The 21,717-nt window shown below is 44.6% G+C and overlaps 2 protein-coding genes across 2 annotated transcripts; one reads left to right on the forward strand and one right to left on the reverse strand.

Moving 5' to 3' along the window:
- Nucleotides 1–24: 24 nt before the first annotated feature.
- On the forward strand, nt 25–7,818 carry CSUI_009275 (dead deah box helicase domain-containing protein; the record flags this gene model as incomplete). The annotated part of the gene is made up of 6 exons (XM_068069391.1): nt 25–2,643; nt 3,771–3,946; nt 4,671–4,888; nt 5,957–6,047; nt 6,963–7,154; nt 7,742–7,818. Coding segments are annotated over exons 1-6 (3,222 nt in total), but the record flags the coding sequence as incomplete, so codon positions are not given.
- Nucleotides 7,819–13,867: 6,049 nt separating this feature from the next.
- On the reverse strand, nt 13,868–19,793 carry CSUI_009276 (nuclear factor nf3). Its single transcript, XM_068069392.1, has 8 exons — nt 19,660–19,793; nt 18,766–18,839; nt 18,096–18,269; nt 17,471–17,599; nt 17,028–17,097; nt 15,989–16,092; nt 15,272–15,470; nt 13,868–14,887 (listed from the first exon to the last, which is right to left on the reverse strand). The coding sequence occupies exons 1-8, from the start codon at nt 19,667–19,669 to the stop codon at nt 14,643–14,645; spliced, it is 1,005 nt and encodes a 334-aa protein (XP_067918632.1). The 5' UTR covers nt 19,670–19,793; the 3' UTR covers nt 13,868–14,642.
- Between the last annotated feature and the right edge of the window lie 1,924 nt (nt 19,794–21,717).

Raw genomic sequence — 21,717 nt, forward strand, 5'->3', positions numbered from 1 at the left:
TCTTCTTCTTCTTTCTCTTCTATTTGGGTGTACGAAAAAAGTGATGAGAATGAGAGAGGAGTAGAGAATTCGAGAAAAGGAGAAGAACAGAACTCAAGAGGAACGGAGACTGAGACAAGGAGAGATGAAGAAGTGAATTCACAAAAGGAGAGAAGAAGAAGAGAAGAAGAAGACATGATGGCAATGGGGCTAGGAGAAGAAGACCTCAAGAAAGGAAGAGAAACCGTATCTACCTACGGCGGGTGTTTACCTTATCTTGCTTCAAGGATCATCTCTCCCGATAAGGATTCTTCTCTTTCGCTAAAGGGTGATATAGAGAGAATGAAGAATACAAGGCAAGGTCAACAGGAGTCTTCCTTAACATTATCCTTTTCCTCCTCTAGCAATTCGCCAAGGAACGTTTCACAGGCTCTCTCTTCAAGCCAAGGCCCGATAAATGAAGAAAGAGAGAACGATTCGAGGTCTCCTCTTCTCCTCCCTTCTCTCTCCTCCGCTAGCACTTCTTCTTCTTCTTCGTTCAAGCGACAAGAAGAAGAAGAAGGAATACAGGCAGATTCACAAGCAGATGAAGCAAGCGACAAGCTAGGCGTAAGAGAAGAAGACCGATCTCTACCACTCCCTCCGCTGAATGATGGTGACCGTACAGGGGATGGAAAGGCGCAAGAGTTGAAGAATGAGAAGAAACAACAAGAAGAAGAAAGGAAGAAGACCTTGTTACCCTTGCCTTCTCTTTCTCATTCCTCTTCTTCTTCTTCTTCTTTGCCAACGACTTTTTCATCTTCTCTTCCTTTCTCTTCTTCTTTATCGCCTTTATCATCCCCTGCAGCAGATGGCAATCTTTCCTTCTCTCTTTCTTCTTCTTCTTCATCTTTTCTTCCTCCTTCTTATCATTCTTTTCATTCTCTGGGGTTGTCTCCATCTGTCTCTTTAGCAGCTAGCTGTCTCCTCGGAGACACCTCGACGCCTTCCCCCGTGCAATCAATTGGCATTCCTAAGCTTCTTCAGTTCCTCAGAGGTCTGAGAGATCGAGAGATGAAGAACGACCACGAAGAAGAAGAAGAGAAAGAAACAGAAGACGAAGAAGAAGAGACAGGACGTCTACACAAACAAAGGATAGGTCACAAGAAACCTATGAAAAGGCCGACCTTTTCTTCTTCTTCTTTCTCTTCATTACCACGGTCTCTCATCTTAGCTTCTCAGACAGGAAGCGGAAAGACCCTTGCCTATCTTCTACCTCTGATAGACCATCTCGCTTCGGAAGAGAAAGAAGAAAGAAAACCTCTCAAGACCTCCTTTCTCCCAACGAATGCCTTACATCTCCTCGACAACGCAGATAACGACGGTTCTTCTTCTTTTCCTTCTTCTCTTTCAAGCTGGAGTGAAGAGTATCTCGAAGATAAAGACTATAGATCCTCCTCTCCAAGCTTTTATAGTGCATTGCGGTCTTTCGAGTGTAAAGACAGAGCACATCCAAGAGCTATGATTCTTGCGCCTACATGGGAGCTATGCGATCAGATCCATCATACAGTCAAATCTCTTCTTTATTCGTCTTCTTCATCATCATCATCTTCCGCATCTTTCGACCCTTCTTTATCGCTTCAGGATTCTATGGTGGAAGGTATCAGAGACAATCCTAGCAAGAGTCCAATCAAAATGAAAGAAAATTCTCATCTTCATCTCCCCCCAGTCCATCCTTCTCTCTCCTCTTCTTCTTCTCTCTCTAGTAGGAGGTCGTTACGACTTTCCGTTGTCAACCTAGCTGGAGGGCAGTCGATTAGACTTCAGAGACAGCAGATAAGATCGAAAGCGAGTCGCCTAGATCTTCTTATAGGGACACCTTCGCGTATCTTAAAGTTCGTAGACTGGGGCACCTTAGGTTTGCATGCACTGAAGTATCTCATTCTAGATGAAGTAGATGTGATGCTTGACAAGAAGACAGGATTTCTTATGGAGATACAAAGTCTTCTCTCCCGTCGTTATCGTACAGAAGCCGACTCCATGAAGACAAAGAAAGAAGAACAAGAAGAAAGAAAAGATCTAAAGATAGATACGATGAAGCGAAAGAAGAGAAAGAGTGAGTATGGAGAAAAGGAAGAAGAGAGACATTCAGAGCTCTCGAAGAAGATCCGGAAGAAAGGAGGAAGAGATGATGGGCATCGCGAAGAAGAAAAAGAAGAGGAGAAAGAGGAAAACGACCTGGAGACGAAGAAGAAGAAGAGAAAAAGGCCGAAGAATCTGAAGATTATAGGCGTAGCAGCGACAGTATCTTCGTATTTAGAGAGGACACTAAGAGATCTCTTGACTGACTCTTCTTGTTTTCCCTCATCCACAATCTCAGCACCCTCTCTACCTCCTATCTTTGTAGAAATTCCGGGTGTACATACACCTCCTCAATCTCTACGACATGAAATGATTGACGTGGGAAACCGAGATAAACTTCAAATTCTTAGAGAGATTCTTCAGACCAACCACCTTATCAGACAATCGAAGAAAGTCCTCATCTTTACTAATACGGTCCAGTCATGCCGTGCATGCGAGTATCTTCTTAAGGATGCTTTCAAAGATCCAGACAGAAGACTTCATCTACCACCAGGTGGGGAGACAGCGGAAAGAAGAAACAGAAGTCTTCATGATAAAGTGACGGTAAGAGCTTTCTCCATAAGAGAACAGACATCTCCCTCTGTGGGAAGGTCTTCTCTCTTTCTCGCATTCATTCTCTTTCTCTGTCCTTCTTCTAAATAGGTCTACGTATAGAGCTGTAGGTAGACAGGTAGATAGATCAAAGATCGGCGGATATACTTGCCTAGGTGCCTGTATACAGATGGATCCCTCTGTATGTGTGTACGAGGTCATGCATGTATCTAGGTCTGTATCTACATATAGGCGTATGCGGTGTGTCTCCCGTCAAGGCTCAGCAGGCAGCCCACGCTTGCTGTTGACATGAAGGCGAGGCATCTCAAGTGTCTCTTTCAGTCGATTGTCTCTTCACCTCATTCGAACACAACTCGGGGGAGGGGGGGGGATAGGCCGCTCGTATCTCTTTAGAGGTATACGCACATATATATGTATATACATATATCTATATATATATATGCACATATATGCGTGCGTTCTTGATTGCCTACACATATGGAGAGCTCTCTTTTTCTCATTGGTTCTGTCTTGTCTCTCTAAGCAGGATGTCTCTTCCCCCCCGAGTGTCTTTTCCCCCCTTACTGTTGTCGTACTGGACCCGTCAGAATGGATGTCTAGATATCTATCTATATCTACGTATCTACGTACAGATATCTATCGACTCATATCTGTCTATCTCTGTATAGTTGTCTCTCTCTCTATGTATCTATGTACAGATATCTAGCTAATCATACCCGTCTATATCTGTACATAGATCTATCTGTTTCTGTCTGTCTATCTATGTATAGATATCTCTATCTATCTGTCTATCTTTCTATCTATCTATCTCTTTCGATATCGAGTCTCCTGAAGATACCACCCCTCCTTCTACCAGATTGCGAAGTGCAGCCATAGGGCGGTATGTGGTTCGACTTTCTAAGCAATCCTGTATACGCTTACATCAGCATACGTAGACGTACACATCTGCGTCACTTCTAGATCCATCCTACACCTATTGACAGACGTATACAGATGTACATACATGTATTTCCACTCGTATACGCACATGGATGTGTATAGAAAGAGACACATATAGCTATATCTCTGGAGATTTGTATCAGGGAGCCTGTGTACTTCTTTTCTGTTCTATACCTCAGAGCTGTCATGGAGCTATGCCTCGAGAGACCCGTCGCTTAAACTTCAAGAAGTTTCTCGAATCTTCCTTTAAATTCCTTGTCTGCACCGATATGGCTAGCCGTGGTCTCGATATCCCTGCCGTCGACTGCGTGGTTCTCTTCGATTTTCCTCTCTCTCCTGTTGAATATCTTCATAGGTCAGTCAGAGAGGAACAAGGAGGATCACATCCATCTTCTCTTCTCTTCTTAATCTCTCCTCTCCCTCTACTGTTGCATTGTAGATGTGTCTCCCTGGAGGTGCAGGAACTACTATGGGGCTCTGAATGGACATACACACGCATAAGGACACAGGCATACATACATACGTATTCATGCATACATACGTACAGCACATTCACACATACGTATGTACGTATGCATATCAGAAGAGATAGATACATGGTATATCATGTATGTACGCTGTTAAGGTTCTTTCTTCTGCCGACAAAGAAGGCTGATTAAGGAACATTCTCTCGTGCCAGCTTCAGTAACCTGACTGCATCTGTCTATACACCCGGCCATTATCATCTCTCGAGACTCTCTATATCGCCTCTCTTCTCCTATCTACCTATCTATCTATCTATCTTCAGTCTACCTATCTCCCTATGTTTCTCTATCTATTTATCTTTAATCTATGTATTTGTATGTAGCTTGTATCTATGTCTACAGGAGGGTATCTTCCGTTGCTCTTAGCTAACTTTCTCCTTGTTTAGATGTAGTCGTCTACCTAGATCTCTTTGCAGCCTCCCCCACCCGTCTTTCTTCCGTCTGTTTCTAAACTCTACTTTCTCTCTTTCCTTCTTCAACTTCATCCAGTGATTCGTTCTTCGCTTTTTCTTTCTTTCTTTCTTATCTCTTTCTCATTTCTTTTCTTCTGCGCAGAGCTGGACGTACAGGCCGCCTAGGCAGTAGTAGTAGTAGTGATAGTCCTGGAGGGAGGAAAGGTGTAGTTATTTCTTTAGTATCAAAGAGAGATCGAGTCTTAGCTACGGCTATCCAGCGGTCTATCGAGACAGGTTCTTCAAGCAATTTCGCAGATCTCTCTTCAGATCGGAAAGACTATCAAGAGGGGGGAAAGCTCTTCTTCCTCTCTCAAGCAGGTATGCATGGGTTCTCTTCGTACTTCTCAGAATTACAGTCTTTCTATCTATCTCTCTCTCTCTTGCGTTGTTCTTTCTTCTCTCCTACGAAAAGTATAGGAAGATCGGGAAGAAGACATTCCAGATCTTCTCTTTTACCTTGTTCAGAGAAGTGGATAATTCTTTCTTTCTTCCTCTCTCCGTTCTTCTTTTCTCTCTTTCTTCTTCTCTTCGATAAAGTCTCTCTCTCCTGTCGAATACGTTACCACGCGCCACCTATCCGTCCTTTGTAGAAGTCTATGGAGAGCCTCTTACCTCTTATCTCATGTAGGAAGGATACATTAGCCTAGCAAGCTAGGTAGATAGAGCCCATTCCTTGTCGGCGCTGCGTTAGAGATATAGGGAGACACAGAGAGAAAGAATGAGAGCAGGAGAAAGGGAGAGAACAATATATCTGTCTAGCATATGGAGGAGGAAGAAGCTTCTTCTTCTCTTGTATGGGGATAGGGAGGGGTTCTAGGAGTATTATCGATTCGTAAGGATAGAGAATCGTTGCTTAAAAGATGCTTAGAGTGAAGAGTAGAGAAGCAGGCTGCCGGGTGTTCTATATACGGAGGGAGGAAGGAATGTTTTGTTCCTTTTTGCTTCTTCTTCTGAAATTGAAGAGAAGTTTCTACATCGAGATCTAGTATAAAAGAAGAAAGAGAAGAAGAAAAGAAGATTCTGCATCTCCATACCCATCAATTGCGGCGAAGTAGAGGAGTCGACTTGTCTATTACGGCTACTCTGCCTCTCAAGTAGGTACATGCAGGTGTACATACACTCCGTCATGAGCGCTCTCACTTCAGTAGAAGGACACCTCTTAACGCTTCTCTTCTGTCTTTGAACTTCTCTTTACTTCGACCAGGTTCTCTCGTCTTCTTTTTTCCAAGCCGTCCTCTCTCTCCATTCTCTTCTCTATCTTGCTTCTTCCTCTTTTCTGTCTCTCTTTCTTTCTGTCCCAGTATAGAAATGTATCTACTCTCCCTCTCTTCCGAATCCTCTTTTCCGCTTCCTTCCTGTGTCTCTCCTGCTGTATATACACTTCAGGTGGATATAAAGCACGTGAGCGTAGAGACGTTACAGAGCCCTATCGTCAGCCGTCAAGTAAAACACGTCGGGGTGGATGGAAAGAGCCTAAGTAAGTGTGAAGATTTCCTTTCTTTCCTCTCTTTCTATCATGGCCTCTATCGTTCTTATTCTTACTGCATGCACCTTTCTCTCCTTTAGATCTAAAGATCTTCCCTCTCTATCGTTTCTGCTGTATGTACACCTCCTCGAAGTTCATTTGACGAGACTCTCTCTTGATGTGAAAGTTATCTTTCCCTTTCTACTGTTACTCCTACTGAAATTGCAAGCGATTCAAGGCTACTCTTATGAGAAACGTCTCTCTTGATCACGACAAAAGAAGAGAAGACTTCTCAATATACAGAAGTCTTTTCTATAGTCAAAAGAAAGACTTACTAAGGAGAAGTAGATATATCTGTTAACGGTGACGGAGGTATGTGAGAAAGGCTTTCCCCTTCCGAGAAGTAGAGGAGATACCTCAGGTGTACATACACCCGAATCCACTCTATGATTTGGTGAGAGGCACATGCATACACACCTAAGGAGACAGAGAGAGAGGATCGAACAGCCATCATTCTTACACACGGTAGCCTCCCCTCTCTGTAGAAGTGAAGGGCCGTCAGTCTAATTCTCTTCTTCTCGTGAGTTCTTGCGTGATCTAGTTAACTCCGACTGAGAAGAGTGTCTGTCTTTTCTTTTTCTTCTAAGGAGAACCACAGGGGGTAGCGTTGAAGAAGAAGCTTCAGGCTTTCTTCCTGTCTCTTTCAACCTGTTGACCTATCGATGTCTAGATATAGATAGATATATAAATAGATATAGATACATATGCATCTCTGGCTTGTATGGTAGTTGTCATCGGGTCTTGTATGTGTATCCCCCTTGAGATGGGGCTATATATGTATGAATGGACATATATATGTAAGTATGAGTGCATGCGTGACTATGTATGTATGTGTAAGAGGTATATGTGTATATGTGTGTACGTCAGATCTATAGCATGGCATCAAGAACGGGCAGAGAACCTGAGGAGACAGAGAGATCGTAAGAAGAAAGAAGAAGAAAATAAGAACCGAGGAAGAGAAAAGAAGAGAAAAGCTCAGCAAAGAGAACGTTCTAAACAAGGAGCGCTTCTCGCTGCTCTCAAAAGAAGAGGAAGTCAAGGCAAATCAACGCGCCGTATGTAAGCCGAACACGTCTTATCGCAAAAGGCATTCTTCCAGTGTCTTTCTTTCCTCACGAAAGAGAAGCCATGGATGATACACAAGACCTAGAAAGAAGATGGATATCTATCTCTATTATATCTGTAGACATTCGTTTCTATGAACACATCCATGTACGTTTGCCTGCACATATCTATATATATGTGAGTATATATACACACCAGTCTTGTTCAAAATTCCCTAGCACATCTTCTGGAGGGAAGAGGTAGCGCGATAAGCACGATAAAAGTCTTCGTTCGTAGTTCGAAAAGATTTGGAAGAGAAGAGGAGAAGGGAGAGGAAGGAGGCAAAAGGATAGAGAACTTCTCAGTTTCGAAAGAGGCAGTCAGCAATAGGTCTTTCTCCGTTCTCGCCCCTCTTCAGCTCCCCTAAAGAATGAAATGAGCTTCTTTCTTCTTTTCTTTCTTCTTCCTCTTCTCTTTCCGTTTCTCCTTCTCTTCTCGGTGGTTCTTTTCTCTCGGGGAGGACCTCTCGAAGTGGCCACTAGTAAGAGAGTGCATGCATTCACATCTCTCAATATGTGTCTATTCATACATCTTCTATACAGATGTCTTTTCGCAACGCCATTTCTTCGTGAATGCAAGCTACGAGATCAAACCTGTTTCTTAAGACAAGAGAGAGAATGTAAAGGACACCTACATCTATCTTTATCTATCTGTCTATCTGCGATCTATCTATCTCTGTTTGAGATACCCTCCTGAGAGAGAGAGGTGAGTGTACCTTTCCCTGTTTCTATCGTAAAAATAGACTGCTTTATCCGATACACCGGAGACACGTTTCTTCTTCTTCTTTCTCTCGAACCTCACCTCCTCGCGCTTGCTCTTTCTACACTTTGGAAAAGAAGAAACGCTAGATACGATACCGGGAAGCGCTGAGCCTGGCGAGAATAGAAAGGCAGAATCATAGTCACACTGAGAAATTCTTCTCGTCTTCAGTACCATCGAGAAGTCTGGTAGAGAGAGAAGGTGAGAGAGACCTCATAAAGGCTCTCTTGTAAGCTTTCATGGAAACCTGTTTAGAAAAGCAAGAGAGATGTAGATACATCTCTGCTTCGTCATCTATATACACGTGCATGTCTATGACGAGAGAAGCCTGTGATCATTCTATATGGGAGTGACATTCCTTTCTGGAGTACGTCCACCCCATCTCCACCTGTTCTGCTGAAGAAGAATGTAACGAGACTCTTCTCTCAGTCTTCAGCCTCTAAATTCACTTCGTAGCCTATCTAACAGATAGACACAAAATGGAAAGATCACTAACGACGGTTCTATAGAGATCCGATAAAAGCGAGTAGGTACATTACCTCTGACTTGACTGAGAGAAGGTCTAGCGAACCATCTGCAAGCCCGAGAGATGAAGAATGCTTCTCTCAAGTAAAGACAGTGAGGTAAAGAACAGAAGCACACCTACTGCATACACTTGCTAGTCCTCCTGTACACGGTCCCTTGGCTATGAAAGAAAAAAGAGACAGAATTGTGAGTGTCTCTTCCTTTTCTTATGGCCAGGGGTTGGGGACAACAACAAAAGTTTTCGCGGCTGTACTAGTAGCGAGCAAGAATCATCTGGTATTTCTTTCTTTCCTTCAAAGACCTTCCTGAGAGATCAGAGTCTCTCCTTCTTAACCCTCTCTGTTGAGAGAAAAATGTTTCTGAAAAGAAGAAAGACCGTCACCTCTTCGATGTCAACGGAGGGGCAGAAGAGAATAGGTTTCTTTACATGATCTGAACGTCTGTGTCTGGTCCCCTCACTTGTTGAAGGTTCACTCTATGGCTAGCTGCTCATGTCTACGGACGACCCATAGCAAGATGACAACGCTTTTTCTTCTTTTCTCCAAATGGGCCACAGAGTTGTAGAGGATCAAGGAACTTATCCGTCCACGGGAAGATGTCTACGTACTCCCGGCTGCTAGCTGAGGTGTGCCACTGCATCTCCTTCGCACAAGAAAGAAAGTCTGTACCGAGGGTTCAGAATGTAGACAAGCTGAGTGCTAACGATGTCCCAGCTCATTCGGCTTTTTGTCTCTCTCCTATGAGAAGGGGGGGTGTTAAATGAAGGCCCGGATAGTCTAAAAAGAGTGTTTTTTCTCTTCTCGCCTTCTTCCATCGCCTTGGGGTGAACTTTCCAAGGCTGGGAGATTCTGGGCTTCGTCCGTATATCCATAATGAATAGCGTCGAAAAAACGGAGGAGGACTTCTACCGTGTCTGAAAGAGTCTAATTTGTCGTGCGGGAGAAAGAACGAGCCGGACAAACCTATTGCCAAGCTCATGCGAGAGTATTAATGAGAAAGGACAATTGATGCAGCAATGAATTAGACGGAGAGCTAAAAGCTACGCGAGAAATGTGAGAAGATCCACTTGATAATAGTTACCCCGTCACCGAGAGTTACCGCAGCCGCGCTCTTCTTACACACTTAGCGTATTCGAGAGAAAGATCGAGAAACGTCAAGATATTCTCAGCCCCACCTATTCTTGAGAGGAAAAGACAGCTCTCTCCCCGTCATCATAGAGAATTCCTAACAGTAGAAAAGCCATCTTCTCACATTCACTCTGACACAGTCGTCGCTTCCTGGGGGCTCTGAAATCCTCGTAGTCGGACGTGTCGCGCTCTCCAGAAGCGTTTTTCCTTGCCTTGTGGGGAAGAAAGAAAAGAGACGAAGCATCTCTAATCATCCGAGAACAAGATAAAAAAAGAAAGATTGGAGAAAGGAGAGAGAAAGAACAACAGGCGAGATTCACCCGCCTGCGTCTCAGAAGGGTGCCCTCGGCGACGCGGAGTAGTAGTAGTAGTAGTGAGGTAGCGGCGGGTCCAGTCGTAAGTAACAACATCATGAACACATCATCTTTCTCTTTTTGCTCTTTTCTTAAGTCGAATGAAGACTTCTCCATCTTACATTTCTATGTCCTCCTGTCATAGAAAGACTTTGTCAACGGATGCCTTTCAGGTACATCGTTCCTTGTATTGCAGATCGGGTGCCGCATTCTTTCCTTCTTTCTTTGATGGTCGTTAGGCTTATCCAAGGAGATGTTTTAAGTGACGGTCTCTGAAAGATCTGATCATTCGTCTTTAGGCTTCTCTCTGTGTGACTGGCCAGGTAAGAAAAGGCACAATGGCGGACAGTCGCTTCTGTTTCTGTAGAACGTTGCTTCAATCCACGACCCCGCCTTTTCTCCGGCCTCTGGATTTCTTCACTTTCTCTTCGTTGTCTTCTCATGGTACCGCTGTTAGATCTTTGTGGAGAGTTTTTTTTATCTTCTTAGCTCCCTCTTTCTTCATTGTATACCCGATAGGAACCACCGAAGCCGCTCGACATTTTGCTTCAGTAGACACACGCCTTAGTTCGTTGGGAGACCGCATGTCGCTCATTCATCAAGCTTTCGAGCATTATACTTCATCCGTTACTAGGGCGATTAACTTAGAGAAGAAACTAAAGAGAATGCAAGGCATGTCACCTCCTCCTTCTCCTGGTCCTCGTCCTTCGTCGTCTACCACCGAAATCCCTTTTCCTCCTTCTCGATCATCTTATCCCGCACCTCCAAGCATTGCCGCTGCGGTCTCATCGTCTTTTCGCCGAGATCAACAGCATCCTCATTCATCGCCTACTACAGCCTCTCCTTCTCTTGCTCTTCACCGGAGAGTTGCACTAGGTTCATCTCCACCGTCTTCTCCGTCGCTTGCTGCTCGCCGAGGTGCTTCTATCGGTACTTTGCTACTGCCTCGTACAAGCCCTGCTCCGACTGGTCCTCTCTTATCACGACCAGAGATGATTACAGGGATTGGGGCGCCAAATACTGCTTCGAAGGGGAGAGGAGGAGGAGGAGCTCGGGAGAATGAGGCGCTGAGATCGTATCGAGCTTCATCTGACACTTCTCTTCTTCAGGGTAGTGATGGATTAAATTCACAGCATGGTAGAGAAGTCTTGAAAACCCGCATGCTATTGATACGAGAGAACTTTGAACAAAGTGCGGCAAGAGCTAAAATTAGGAATCTTATCAATGATCAATGGCAGGATCTATTGACCTCCACAGATGAAGGTTTCCCTTCTCTGTCTACTTCTCCGCTACGTCCTCAGGCCTCTCCTTTCAGAAAAAAAAGTTTCCAAGAGGACGGAGGTAAAGAGAGTAAGGAACGTCAACTGCTCCGAATGGCTGATAAGCTCAACCAGATAAACTATTACTTGGAATTAGACCAAGCCACACGGCTAAATTCCGATTCCTGAAAGAAAAAGGGCGCGTCGCTGGTGCCTTTTTCTATTCAGGGAAGCAGGAAACGATGATAAAGAAAGAATCACTCAACAAGATCGTTGTTCTGCATATCGATCGACTCCTCGATCAGGGAAGAACGGCATTCGAAGGGGAGCTCTGTTTCGTGGTCTCCCGGGGAAAGGTGATGATAATTCTCTCACATTTCAGCTTGTTCATGATTCAGGTGTTCTTCTGAAAAGAAGAAGACGTCAGTTGTACACGAGAGATAGAGAGAGATGAAAAGTTATCTTACGTTGTTTTCTGTTGTCGCGCGTGTATGTATGTATGGATGGATGTATGTCACTTCTTCAATACAGTCGGATCCTTTTCTTCTTGCGGTGGACCTTCCAGAGAGAGAGAAAGAAATCCTGTTTTGAGATGCCTGACAGCGTAGTGATGATATTCTCTTTCCCAGTGACTATGAAGAAAAAGAAAATAGACTTCAAAAGACATTTGGGTGTTTGCCAAGTGAGCTGAGTCTGAGTGAGAAAGGAATTTTGGCAGGAGGGGGTTTCCCGCCTAGCTCACTTTCTTCCTTCTGACTTTCCTTTCGTCTTGATGATGGCTTCTTCTTTAGATCTTCCGAACTGAAGAAGAAATGCCACTAAACAATGAACAGCTTATTTCGAAGTGACTGGACGGGACATAACTACAATGTCCTGCCGAGCACGGTCTGTCCTTTTTTCTCGGGGCCTGTCTATCTCTCAAGCACTGAAAAGGAGGGAGATTTTCTTTCAGTCTTGATTTCGAACACTTCGCTTTCGGTTACTTTTCTTTCTTATATGAAATCCTCACGGATGAGAAAGCCCGATGACGATCATGATGTGAGTTGTAGTTGACGTAAGTCAATATGCTGGTACCCTTATTATGGCTCTTGAATAAGAGAGAAAAGCGATCGAGCTAGCTTTCTTTTTCTTGATCGAAGTGAAGAATAAAGAGGGGAAAGTTGTGCTGTATCATAGAGATAGTGTGAAGTTGCCGCAATCGGGTGAGCGTTGCTACTTTCCTCGGATACAGAGGTACACGGAATGATCGATGTTTCTTCTTTCACGAAATGCTATGAGAAGGTATAGTAGTGAAGAGATAGGCGGCTTCGGACTTCTTCCTCTTTGTCTTTTTGACCAAGACAGCGTGGAAGTGCTCTTGAAAAGAGCTTTCCTTCTCTTCAAGCCACAGTGACCTGTAGCGGACAGTGACGACGGCCGTACCCCCGACCTGTCCATTCATTAAGACTCTCGTTATTTCTTTTTTTCGGAACATTCTCATAGCGTCAATTGTCCTTTCGTGTCGACAATGCATGTTCATCACATATCATCCATCCGCTTCATTCATGGCGCCTCTCTCCTTTTTGTCTACCATGAGTATGGTGCAACATGAGCCACAAATATTCCTCGCCAGTGGATGAGCAAGGGGGGGGGCTTCTCTGTGTGTCTTGGCCTCTTCTTTTCCTCCTAGGAGTTAGATAGATCATGTTTCGTCGTGTTTTCTGCTCCTCAATTTTCCGTGTATGTTGCACCCTTTGCGCGTCGCATGGTAGATTCTTCATTCATAGTCGCGTTGTATCTATCATCCTTTCGGGTTCGTAAGCAACATACTACGAGAGACGGAAAAGAAAGAGAGATGTGTGAACTACTGGCTGTTCTAACACTTCACTTCGAAGTAAGTAGAGACAGAGGAGACGAGTAGGCGGATGACTTTCTTCTTGCTCTGTCCCTGTCTATGCTGACAGTTAACTACTTCCTCCTACACTCTCGAGGTGGGTACATTCTCATGAGCCTGACAGGTTCAAGGATGATAACGAAAAAGAACCAAGAAGTAAGGCCAAAATTTTCTTTCCGACTGACCGACACATCTACCAAACTGACCAGGTGTATGTACACCCCGTAGGCACCTTTCTTCTATCCATCTGGCCGTCACCGCACACCTCTTCCTTCTTCTCAGTACTCAAACCAGGGGGTATCACAAACATATCTATATAGATAGATTTCTATAGCACGAACTCTTCAAGGCGCCTTGCCCCTAGACTTTCTATCCTCCCTGTACACACCGCATTCATCGATACGTGTAGACACGAACATGTATCTATCTATCTCTCTATATTCTAGGTCTCCATTCACGCTGCTACTCCTGGTATCACCATGGTCCTCACTCACGAAAGAAGCAGAGAAGATCGACANNTGTCGATCTTCTCTGCTTCTTTCTTTCTTTCTTTCTTTCTCTCTCTCTGACTCTCTTTCTTTTATTCGACGTACGGAGAATCGCATCAGGAATGAAATTAAAGAGAACTGAATCGAACGAACTTTCTCATTTGTGGCATGCATGATGTATGTCCGGTGTATATACACTGTGTCTCATAGTAGTAAGGATAGCAGTAGAAACTGAAGACCAAGTAGTAAGGATAGCAGTAGAAACTGAAGACCAAGATTATTCATCCATCTATCACGCATGTTGTGAAGATTCGAGACGAACAAAGACAGACAGACAGATGATGCATACGACGAAGACTCTTAAATCCACACGAAATCGTTAGCCTCTCTCTCTTCTCTTCTTTTCACAGAGAGAGATTCTCTCGATTTCTAACGACTACTTTGGACATGAAGAAGACCAACGTTCTTCACTTCTTTCATCGCGAACAGATCCATCCACGTAGCTAGTAACTCGACCGGCTGCTAGGCCTCCTCCTCCCTCCACCCCATTCGGCGCAAAATCCTTTGCATGCAGATCGTCGCCAAGTAAAACAAGAGAAAGAAAGAGAGGAGAGGCACGACAAACCAACCAACAGCATGCATGCACTCAGCGATCACTGGCAATAGCACCTATAAGCGTCACACTCAAGTCTAGAGATACCTATCGATCTCCTCATCTATCTTCCTTTTCTTCTCAAATGATTAATTTCTTTAGGAACCCTAAGCCCTCCCCCGTCATCTATCTCTCTCTATTCACACCTGCAGGCAGGAGGCACCTGTGTGACACGACGAGATGACCCAAACTGAAGAGAGACTGACGAGGGAAGATGCTTGTTAGCTAGCTATCAACCTCCTCCTCCTCGATTAGATACATGTATGTAGAGATCCAGTTTTCACATTGAAGAAACTGAGCTAGGGATTATGACACTACAGGAGAATCTTCTTCTTTTTCTTCCTAGGTCTTTTTCATCTATACACTTGTTCTTTTCCTTTTCCTCGTTCTTTTGTGGATTCTCTCCGTCATTTCAGAGAGCATGATCCATCAGCCACCTCGAACGTCGATGCATGCGCTTTCAAGAATTGCGCCATCTTCTCAGAGACACCTGCAGGTTTCTTGACTTTCTGTCCTAGTGTAGCTAGGGGGGTTTTTCCGTTCTTCTTTAAGAAATCGATCAGAGCTGTCTTGTAGGCAGATGCATCTCCACTGTTCCCTCCCTTAGCTCCTCCTGGCGCTTGACCTTTGCCCGCGGGAGTCCCTGCCTTAGCTGCGGAACATAAAAAGAGCAAGACAGATGATGGACAAGAAGAATGAGATAACGCAGAAAGAAAGGAGATAGATCATATCATTCACATGTCATGGGGTGTCTCCTCATAGACGTATAAAGACACGGTGACTCCACAGAGACAACATAATAGATAGGATGAATCAAGGTTAGGTCAATTCTTCTTCACGTTGATCCTCTCCTTTCCTGGACAGCATGCATCAGGCGTTTATTCCATTTGTGCTCACCCAAGTAGGTAGTACAAGATAGAAAGTGCACATATGCACAGATGTCCATCTATTATGTATACATCATACCTACATATATATCTTCACCACAGACGGGATCATATGTATGGATTCAAGTATGTATGTATGTAATGTATACCCTTCTTGTTGGAAGCTTGGGAGTTGTTGACGGGGGTGGCCGCGGCCTTGCGCTTCTTGTCTGCTTGACCAGCGGAGGGAGGGACCTTCTTCTTGCCTTGAGGCGCTGCTTCATTCTCTTCATCTTCCTCCTCTTCATCTTCTTCGTCCTCCTCTTCCTCGTCGTCTTCGTCGGATTCCCCGGCTAAGCCGTTCAAAGCCTGTAGACGACAAAGGAAGAAAGAGTTTAGCTCGCTCCCATCACTACGAGACTCTTTTTCTGCATGCATAATAGAAGACTATGTCGACTCACCGAAAGAGAGAAAGATGCAGAAATCCTTACTTTAAGTTGTGTGTTGGCATCTACATGATCAGCACAGTACGTATACATGTGTGTAGCGTATGGAGTGTATGCACATACAGCAGGTATATAGGAGACCGCAAAGTTGAAGACATCCTTGAAGTTAGAACGGCAGGAGAAAGACAAGAGGCTTGTCCGAGTTCACACTCACACGGGAGAAGACGTAGTAGTCGTAGTAGTAGTCGTCCATCACCCCAGTCAACACCATCGTCCATACCCTCTCTCTCTCTCTACATTTCCATGTATACATACTTAACACATCTAGGCATACACACACATCCTTGCACATGTCTACTCTTCATACAAGCCTTCCATTCGCTATGTGCCACATTTCCATCACGCCCCCAGCCGCCATCTCTCTGGTCATTCGTTCCTTACCTTCTCGTCGTCTTCGTCATCCTCTTCGTCTTCGTCGCCTTCTTCGTCCTCCTCGTCATCTTCCTCTTCATCTCCTGCTGTAAGCGCCTTCATCTTCCCACCATCTACAATATCATTCACACCCCAGTGTTTCCGAAAAAGAAGGAACAGCAAGATGGGGACAGATTCACTCCTTTTTCACATCGAAGAACGGGAGAATCAATAGGTAACCTTCATCCCTTCTCTACGTCTCTCGAGATCGGGGATAGAGAGAAAAGACGAAGGACGAGACAGACACTCGCAGCTTTCCATGGCGTGTATATACACCTGGTCCGATGTCGACTTGCCTTGGGAGATCTTCTCCTTTCTTCAGATGCGAAGAGAGGGAGAGGATACGTCTCCAAATAGAGACAGGTCATACGTGGTGGATAGCCACCCCGTGGGTATTGGTCTTGGCTGGGTGAAATGATCAGCTAAGCCACTAGATTTCTTACAGGCTCATGACCTTAGAAACAGCCGAATTCATACAGGCATAGATAGATAGGAAGGAGCTATATATATATATATCTCATGCGATGCTTCTTCCTATCGACAAAACACCATCATACACAAGCCTGGATGAAACATACGTAATACATACATACACATCCTATATATATATATATATTTGTACTGAAGAGAGATTTACATGCATGCACCCACCATCACTCATATGAAGGGGGGGACATACGACACACCTCGTAGAGAGAGAGTATATTACGAGATCTACTACGTCTATACGATAAACACGATCAGATACATCACACACAGTCTACACACACAAGACAAATACACTCATTGTATGATCTCCTTTCCTTAGGGTGTTGCCATAGGATCAAAAGGATCCGAAAAAGACGGATAGCGGAGAAAGAAGCTCAACGGGATTAACGACTGAACTCCTTCCCGATGTCCATGAACATTTACTCGACGTAGAGAAGAGACAACCTAGGTGGCTCTGTATCATAGAATTCTCTGTTGGTGTGTATGTACACTGTAGACTAGCATTGTCTGTATGTTTTACCTTCATCATCCTCATCCTCATCGTCCTCATCATCTTCATTAGCGTCTAGATCTTCGACCTTTCCGCCTTTCTGTACATGCACAGAAGAAGAAAGCCACAGAGAAACAGATACAAACGCATGTGTCAAGTAGAAGGAGATACACCCCGACCCGCATCCTTTGACATATACATGTATAGATACACACACCTTCATGCGTACATACTGCCATATCTATCTATATATATGTGTACAAATACAGAATCTATTCTCATACTGAGGAAGTTGCTATGATCTGCCAGTGAAGTCTTTGCTGGCCGTGTCCTCTATGAGAGACTTCACAGCTATCTATTTATACCCACGAATGATATACACCTACATCTATCGCGTGAGGACGGGAAAGTGTATGCCTCTGCCCTGGGAAGTTTGCATGCAGTCGTTGCATGCCTGTATTTGATAGACGTACAGATGGGACATGCTTGCGACCATGGGCCTGCTCCATCATGTCTACTTCGACATCTGACTCGAGTTCTTCATCCTCTTCACTGTCGATATCATCCTCAGGCTCAGGCTCGAAGTACCCAGTCAAGTGAACCTGCACACAAGAGGACGACAGAAGAAAACAGTTAGCCAAAGAGATGAGAACATGAAGGTAAAAAAGGGAAGCGAAAAGAAGTACGTAGACAGTCTTTCTTTGGAGATCATTGTGGTTTTCATCGAAAAGGAGTCCCTAACACCTTTAACGGGGTGTACATACACCTGAACATCGCGCATGCAGCCCCTTGAGGTCCCGTGGTGGTCGGGTGTACATACACCTGAAAACAAGAATCACCGACCCCCCCTGCTACCACCCAGCCCCTGTCACATATGCACACACATATAAAGATACATTCTTCGTAGATCTCATGTCAATCCTCCCGCTTTAAATACGGGAGGAAGAATGACTTATGTACAGGCAGATACACATAGAAGGTCCACTCCTCAATGGCATCCGCTCCTTCTTCTCCCCTCGTTCCAAAGCGAACGACCGCTTTCTATCTCTCTCTAGCCACGACTCTTCCACTCATTTTTTCTTTCTTCTCTTCACCTACCTCATTCTTTCCTCCTTCTGTTTTAATGGAGACGCCTTGACGAGTAGAGAAGAAGAGATCGAGAGTTGTGAACTCTTGTTTATCCTTCTGAAGCATGCAAACCGAGTAAGTCTTCCCTTCCTGCGTCACTTGCACATACGTTCTATTGCTGTCCTTAGGGTTCGTCATGCACACCTACGAATCAACAGGAAAGCAAAGGACACATAAAGAAACACATACACCCTCAGAAGGAAGAGACAGAGACTAGGTTAGGGAGCCCTGACCGAGGGAGATGTAACGACAAAGAAAAGAAGCGAGAAGGAAAGAAAGAAGACATGCTTCATCTTTGTGAAAGCGTCATCACCGAAAGTCTCTGTACAAGACGAACTAGATCACCTCGTCACATATGTACAGGCATATATAGACATAGACATGTAGCTGCACCGAGAGTATGTCCACAGTACATACATCTATACAGGGAATTGAGAGGAGCGGTGTCTGAAAGAGATAGCAAAGAGAGAAAAGTGATAGATTAGGGACGTAGTAACGAAGTGTAACGTACATGTACATGCATATATAGCGAAACAAAATAGAGAAGACACCCGTTTTGCTGCAATATAGATCGAAGGGGAGAGAGAAATAGAACGTGTAATGCATAATTCCTTGTGTGTCTTTAGAGCGGTTTGCATACCTGGGAGAGATGAAGCACTTCACCCCCATCCTCAGGAGACAGCTTAACTGTCTGGCCAGGCTTTACCGAAACTCCTGAAGAGAGACAGACAATTAGTGACGCAAACAGACTCCAAGAGAGAAGAATGAAAAGACCTTTTTCCAGAGAAGAGTTCGATGCCTCCATCGATGTATAAGAATGCGGATAGTTCATATATATGGGACGTAACCCTCCTGGGATATAGTATACAAATGTATGAGGAAGCATGCAAATAGCCATTAAAGGATAGCGAACGAAAGCCCCAAGAGACATTTTTCTTAGGCGTAAGCACGTCATACTAGGCGTCTTCTGTTGATGCAAAGGAGGTTCCTCGAGAAGACTCCTCTCCTAATTATTTGCCTTTTAACAAGGATCTGAGAGAAGCTCTTTAGAGAGGATAGTACGCGTCACCCAACTGCCCGATCATCTCTCTGTATCGTTTTTCCTCGAGTGGCTGTTCAATTAGCAGGCTTAAGATAGCAAATGATAAAGGCTATCTAGGAGAGAGATGAGGCAAAGCAACGGACAGAAGAAGATAGAAAGCCAGGGAAGTGCGGTGTGAGGAACCCACCCCCCAAGCTCCCGTGATGAACAAAGGAAAGAGAGAGAGAGATTTCTCTCGCGCAGTTGAAAGAAGAAGAGGAGAAGCGGAAAAGAGGAATCTCTGTTAATCTATTAGGAGAGAGAGAAGAAAGGAAAAGAAACGAGGCAATTCACGAGGAAAATCTTCACCCCACACCTCCCTATCTATCCAACAGCTCACACGAACATCGATCGATATCTAGAGATGATCTTTTCGCTTCTCCTCCCCATAGCTTTCTTCTTTTTCTTCGCCTCTTTCTCATCTTTCTTCCTTTTCTTCATCTTCAAACTTACCGTAGAACATTGTGAAAAGAAGAAACGCGTAAAGACGAACAAAGGCGAGAACTAGATCTTGAAAAAGCAAGAGATTTCGACAGCGGAAAAGTGAGAATCGTGAGAAGTTTGAATGGTCAAGAAAGGAACACTCCCCCCCCCCCTCCGATAGTCAAGAGCCTCTTCATCAGCTCAACCCTATCGATCGATCCTACGCTGACTACTAGAGGGAGGCCCTTCCCAACTATAAACAACCCCATCCCTCATTTTCTGATCGGTGGCGCTGGCGCCCCGACGTCGTCCGTCATCTTGCTTACCATCTTGTTAACTCCCCCGCCCTTTGAAGTCTTCGTATATAAGCCGGTGGATTCTGGTGCATGTCGCCGATCTTGCTTGGCTCGCTTGCTTGTCGAGGCGGGTGAGGGAGTTGGATGGTCGCGAAGTGAGGAATGGAGCTTCTCAGGAGCCTCCTGTGCAGCCCATGGTGTGTAAGGCTTCTTTCTCTTTCTCTCTTTCTCTTGGTAAGAGTCAGGGGAGAGAAGGCTTTGCAAGATGATTGCGTCATCCAACGGATGAGAAGAATTGAGAGAGAGCGAGGAGGTGTCTCTCGACGAAAGGGCGGCCGGCTCGAGAAGCAAGAGGATGGCTTGGACACATCCTCTTGCTTTCAACTTTCTTCTTTACGGCTAGCGGGATGAAAGAATCTTGAAAATACCTACCTCCATTCTCTTCGCTGGATCCTTAAGAAACAGAGAGAAACAGAAAAGAAGAAAGAGAAGGAGGGTCACCACTCCATTGTGAACTTGGTATTCTTATTGAGAAGATAGCGACGTTCATCTCCCGCTTTCGAGAAGTGTTCTATCTATCTAGCTATCTATCTGTATAAATTTAATCTGTCTATCTTCAATCTACCTATCTCCTTCATGATACGTAGGACTCTTCTTTTGTCATACATCGTCGCTATCGTCTGTGTACGTTGTTGTCACTTCTTCTTCTCCGCTCTGTTGTATTTGACCCTCGAAGCAGCCAGCTTCTTGACGACAAGAAAGAAGGCTGGAGAGAAAGAGAGAGAAGATTGACGAGAAGAAAGAAAGACGTGAGAAAGAATCCGAAGAAACGTAAGTCAGAAGTGGGAAGTTTTTTCTTCTCTTGTGTCTGGACATTCTGGAATAGCCCTCGTATTCTCTCACTCGCGAAAGAAAGAGGTTTCCCTACTTTTTAACACCCTTAGGAGAATAATTCGAGAGAAAGAGAGAGAAGAGGTCTGACCATGATAGACTCAAGATTACAAAGTGATCTAATCTCTTACGTCAAGTTCAAAGACTTCTTTCTCAAGACAGAAAGATAAACCCCCAGGAAGATATCTAGACCCTACATACAAGAGCACCTAGACACCTGTCAGTCTCCATTCTTCTTCTTTCCTCTTTTTAGTGATTTCTTTCTTCATGACTAGATGACCGCCACCAACCTAACAAGAAGAAGAGAGAGAGAGAAAAACTATCTTCAGCCGAGCAGTAATCTCCCCACACAGGTGGGTAATGAAGTTGTTTGCTTGGATCTTGTTGATCTTGGAAGAGATCAAGTCAAACTCGATCGTCCGTGGCCGTCCGTCATTCATTCGGTGGGATATTTGTGACGCTTTGGCGAGACGGCTGTCCTTGTCTTTAGACGGATCATGAGGATATGTATGGATGAGAAGGTTCAGAACTCGGGGGAGAACAAAGAAGATCGAGGTCTCTTCTTGTGGCTTTCCGAGGAAAGGAAGGAAGAAATCCGCTTCAGAGTTCATGGAAAGGGTAGTAGAAGATGTCACCCCCATGTAGCTCGTCGTCTGGTGTTGGGGTGTACATACACCCCAGATAGGGACGGAGAGCGAGAGCTCACCCCTTCAATCGTTCCAACAGACAAACTCATCCTGTCCCGTCAATCGATCGACACTCGCTCAACGGCTTACACACCTTTTCTCTTTCTTTCTTTCTTTCTTTCTTTTTTCTTTCTCTCCTTCTCCACCCGAACATAAGAAGTCTTTTTCGATTTTCATTTCTCCCTGAAAGACAAGTCCACACATCTTCTGCAGAA

This window comes from Cystoisospora suis, assembly GCF_002600585.1.
Source record: "Cystoisospora suis strain Wien I chromosome Unknown contig_5493, whole genome shotgun sequence".
NCBI classification, from domain to species: domain Eukaryota; phylum Apicomplexa; class Conoidasida; order Eucoccidiorida; family Sarcocystidae; genus Cystoisospora; species Cystoisospora suis.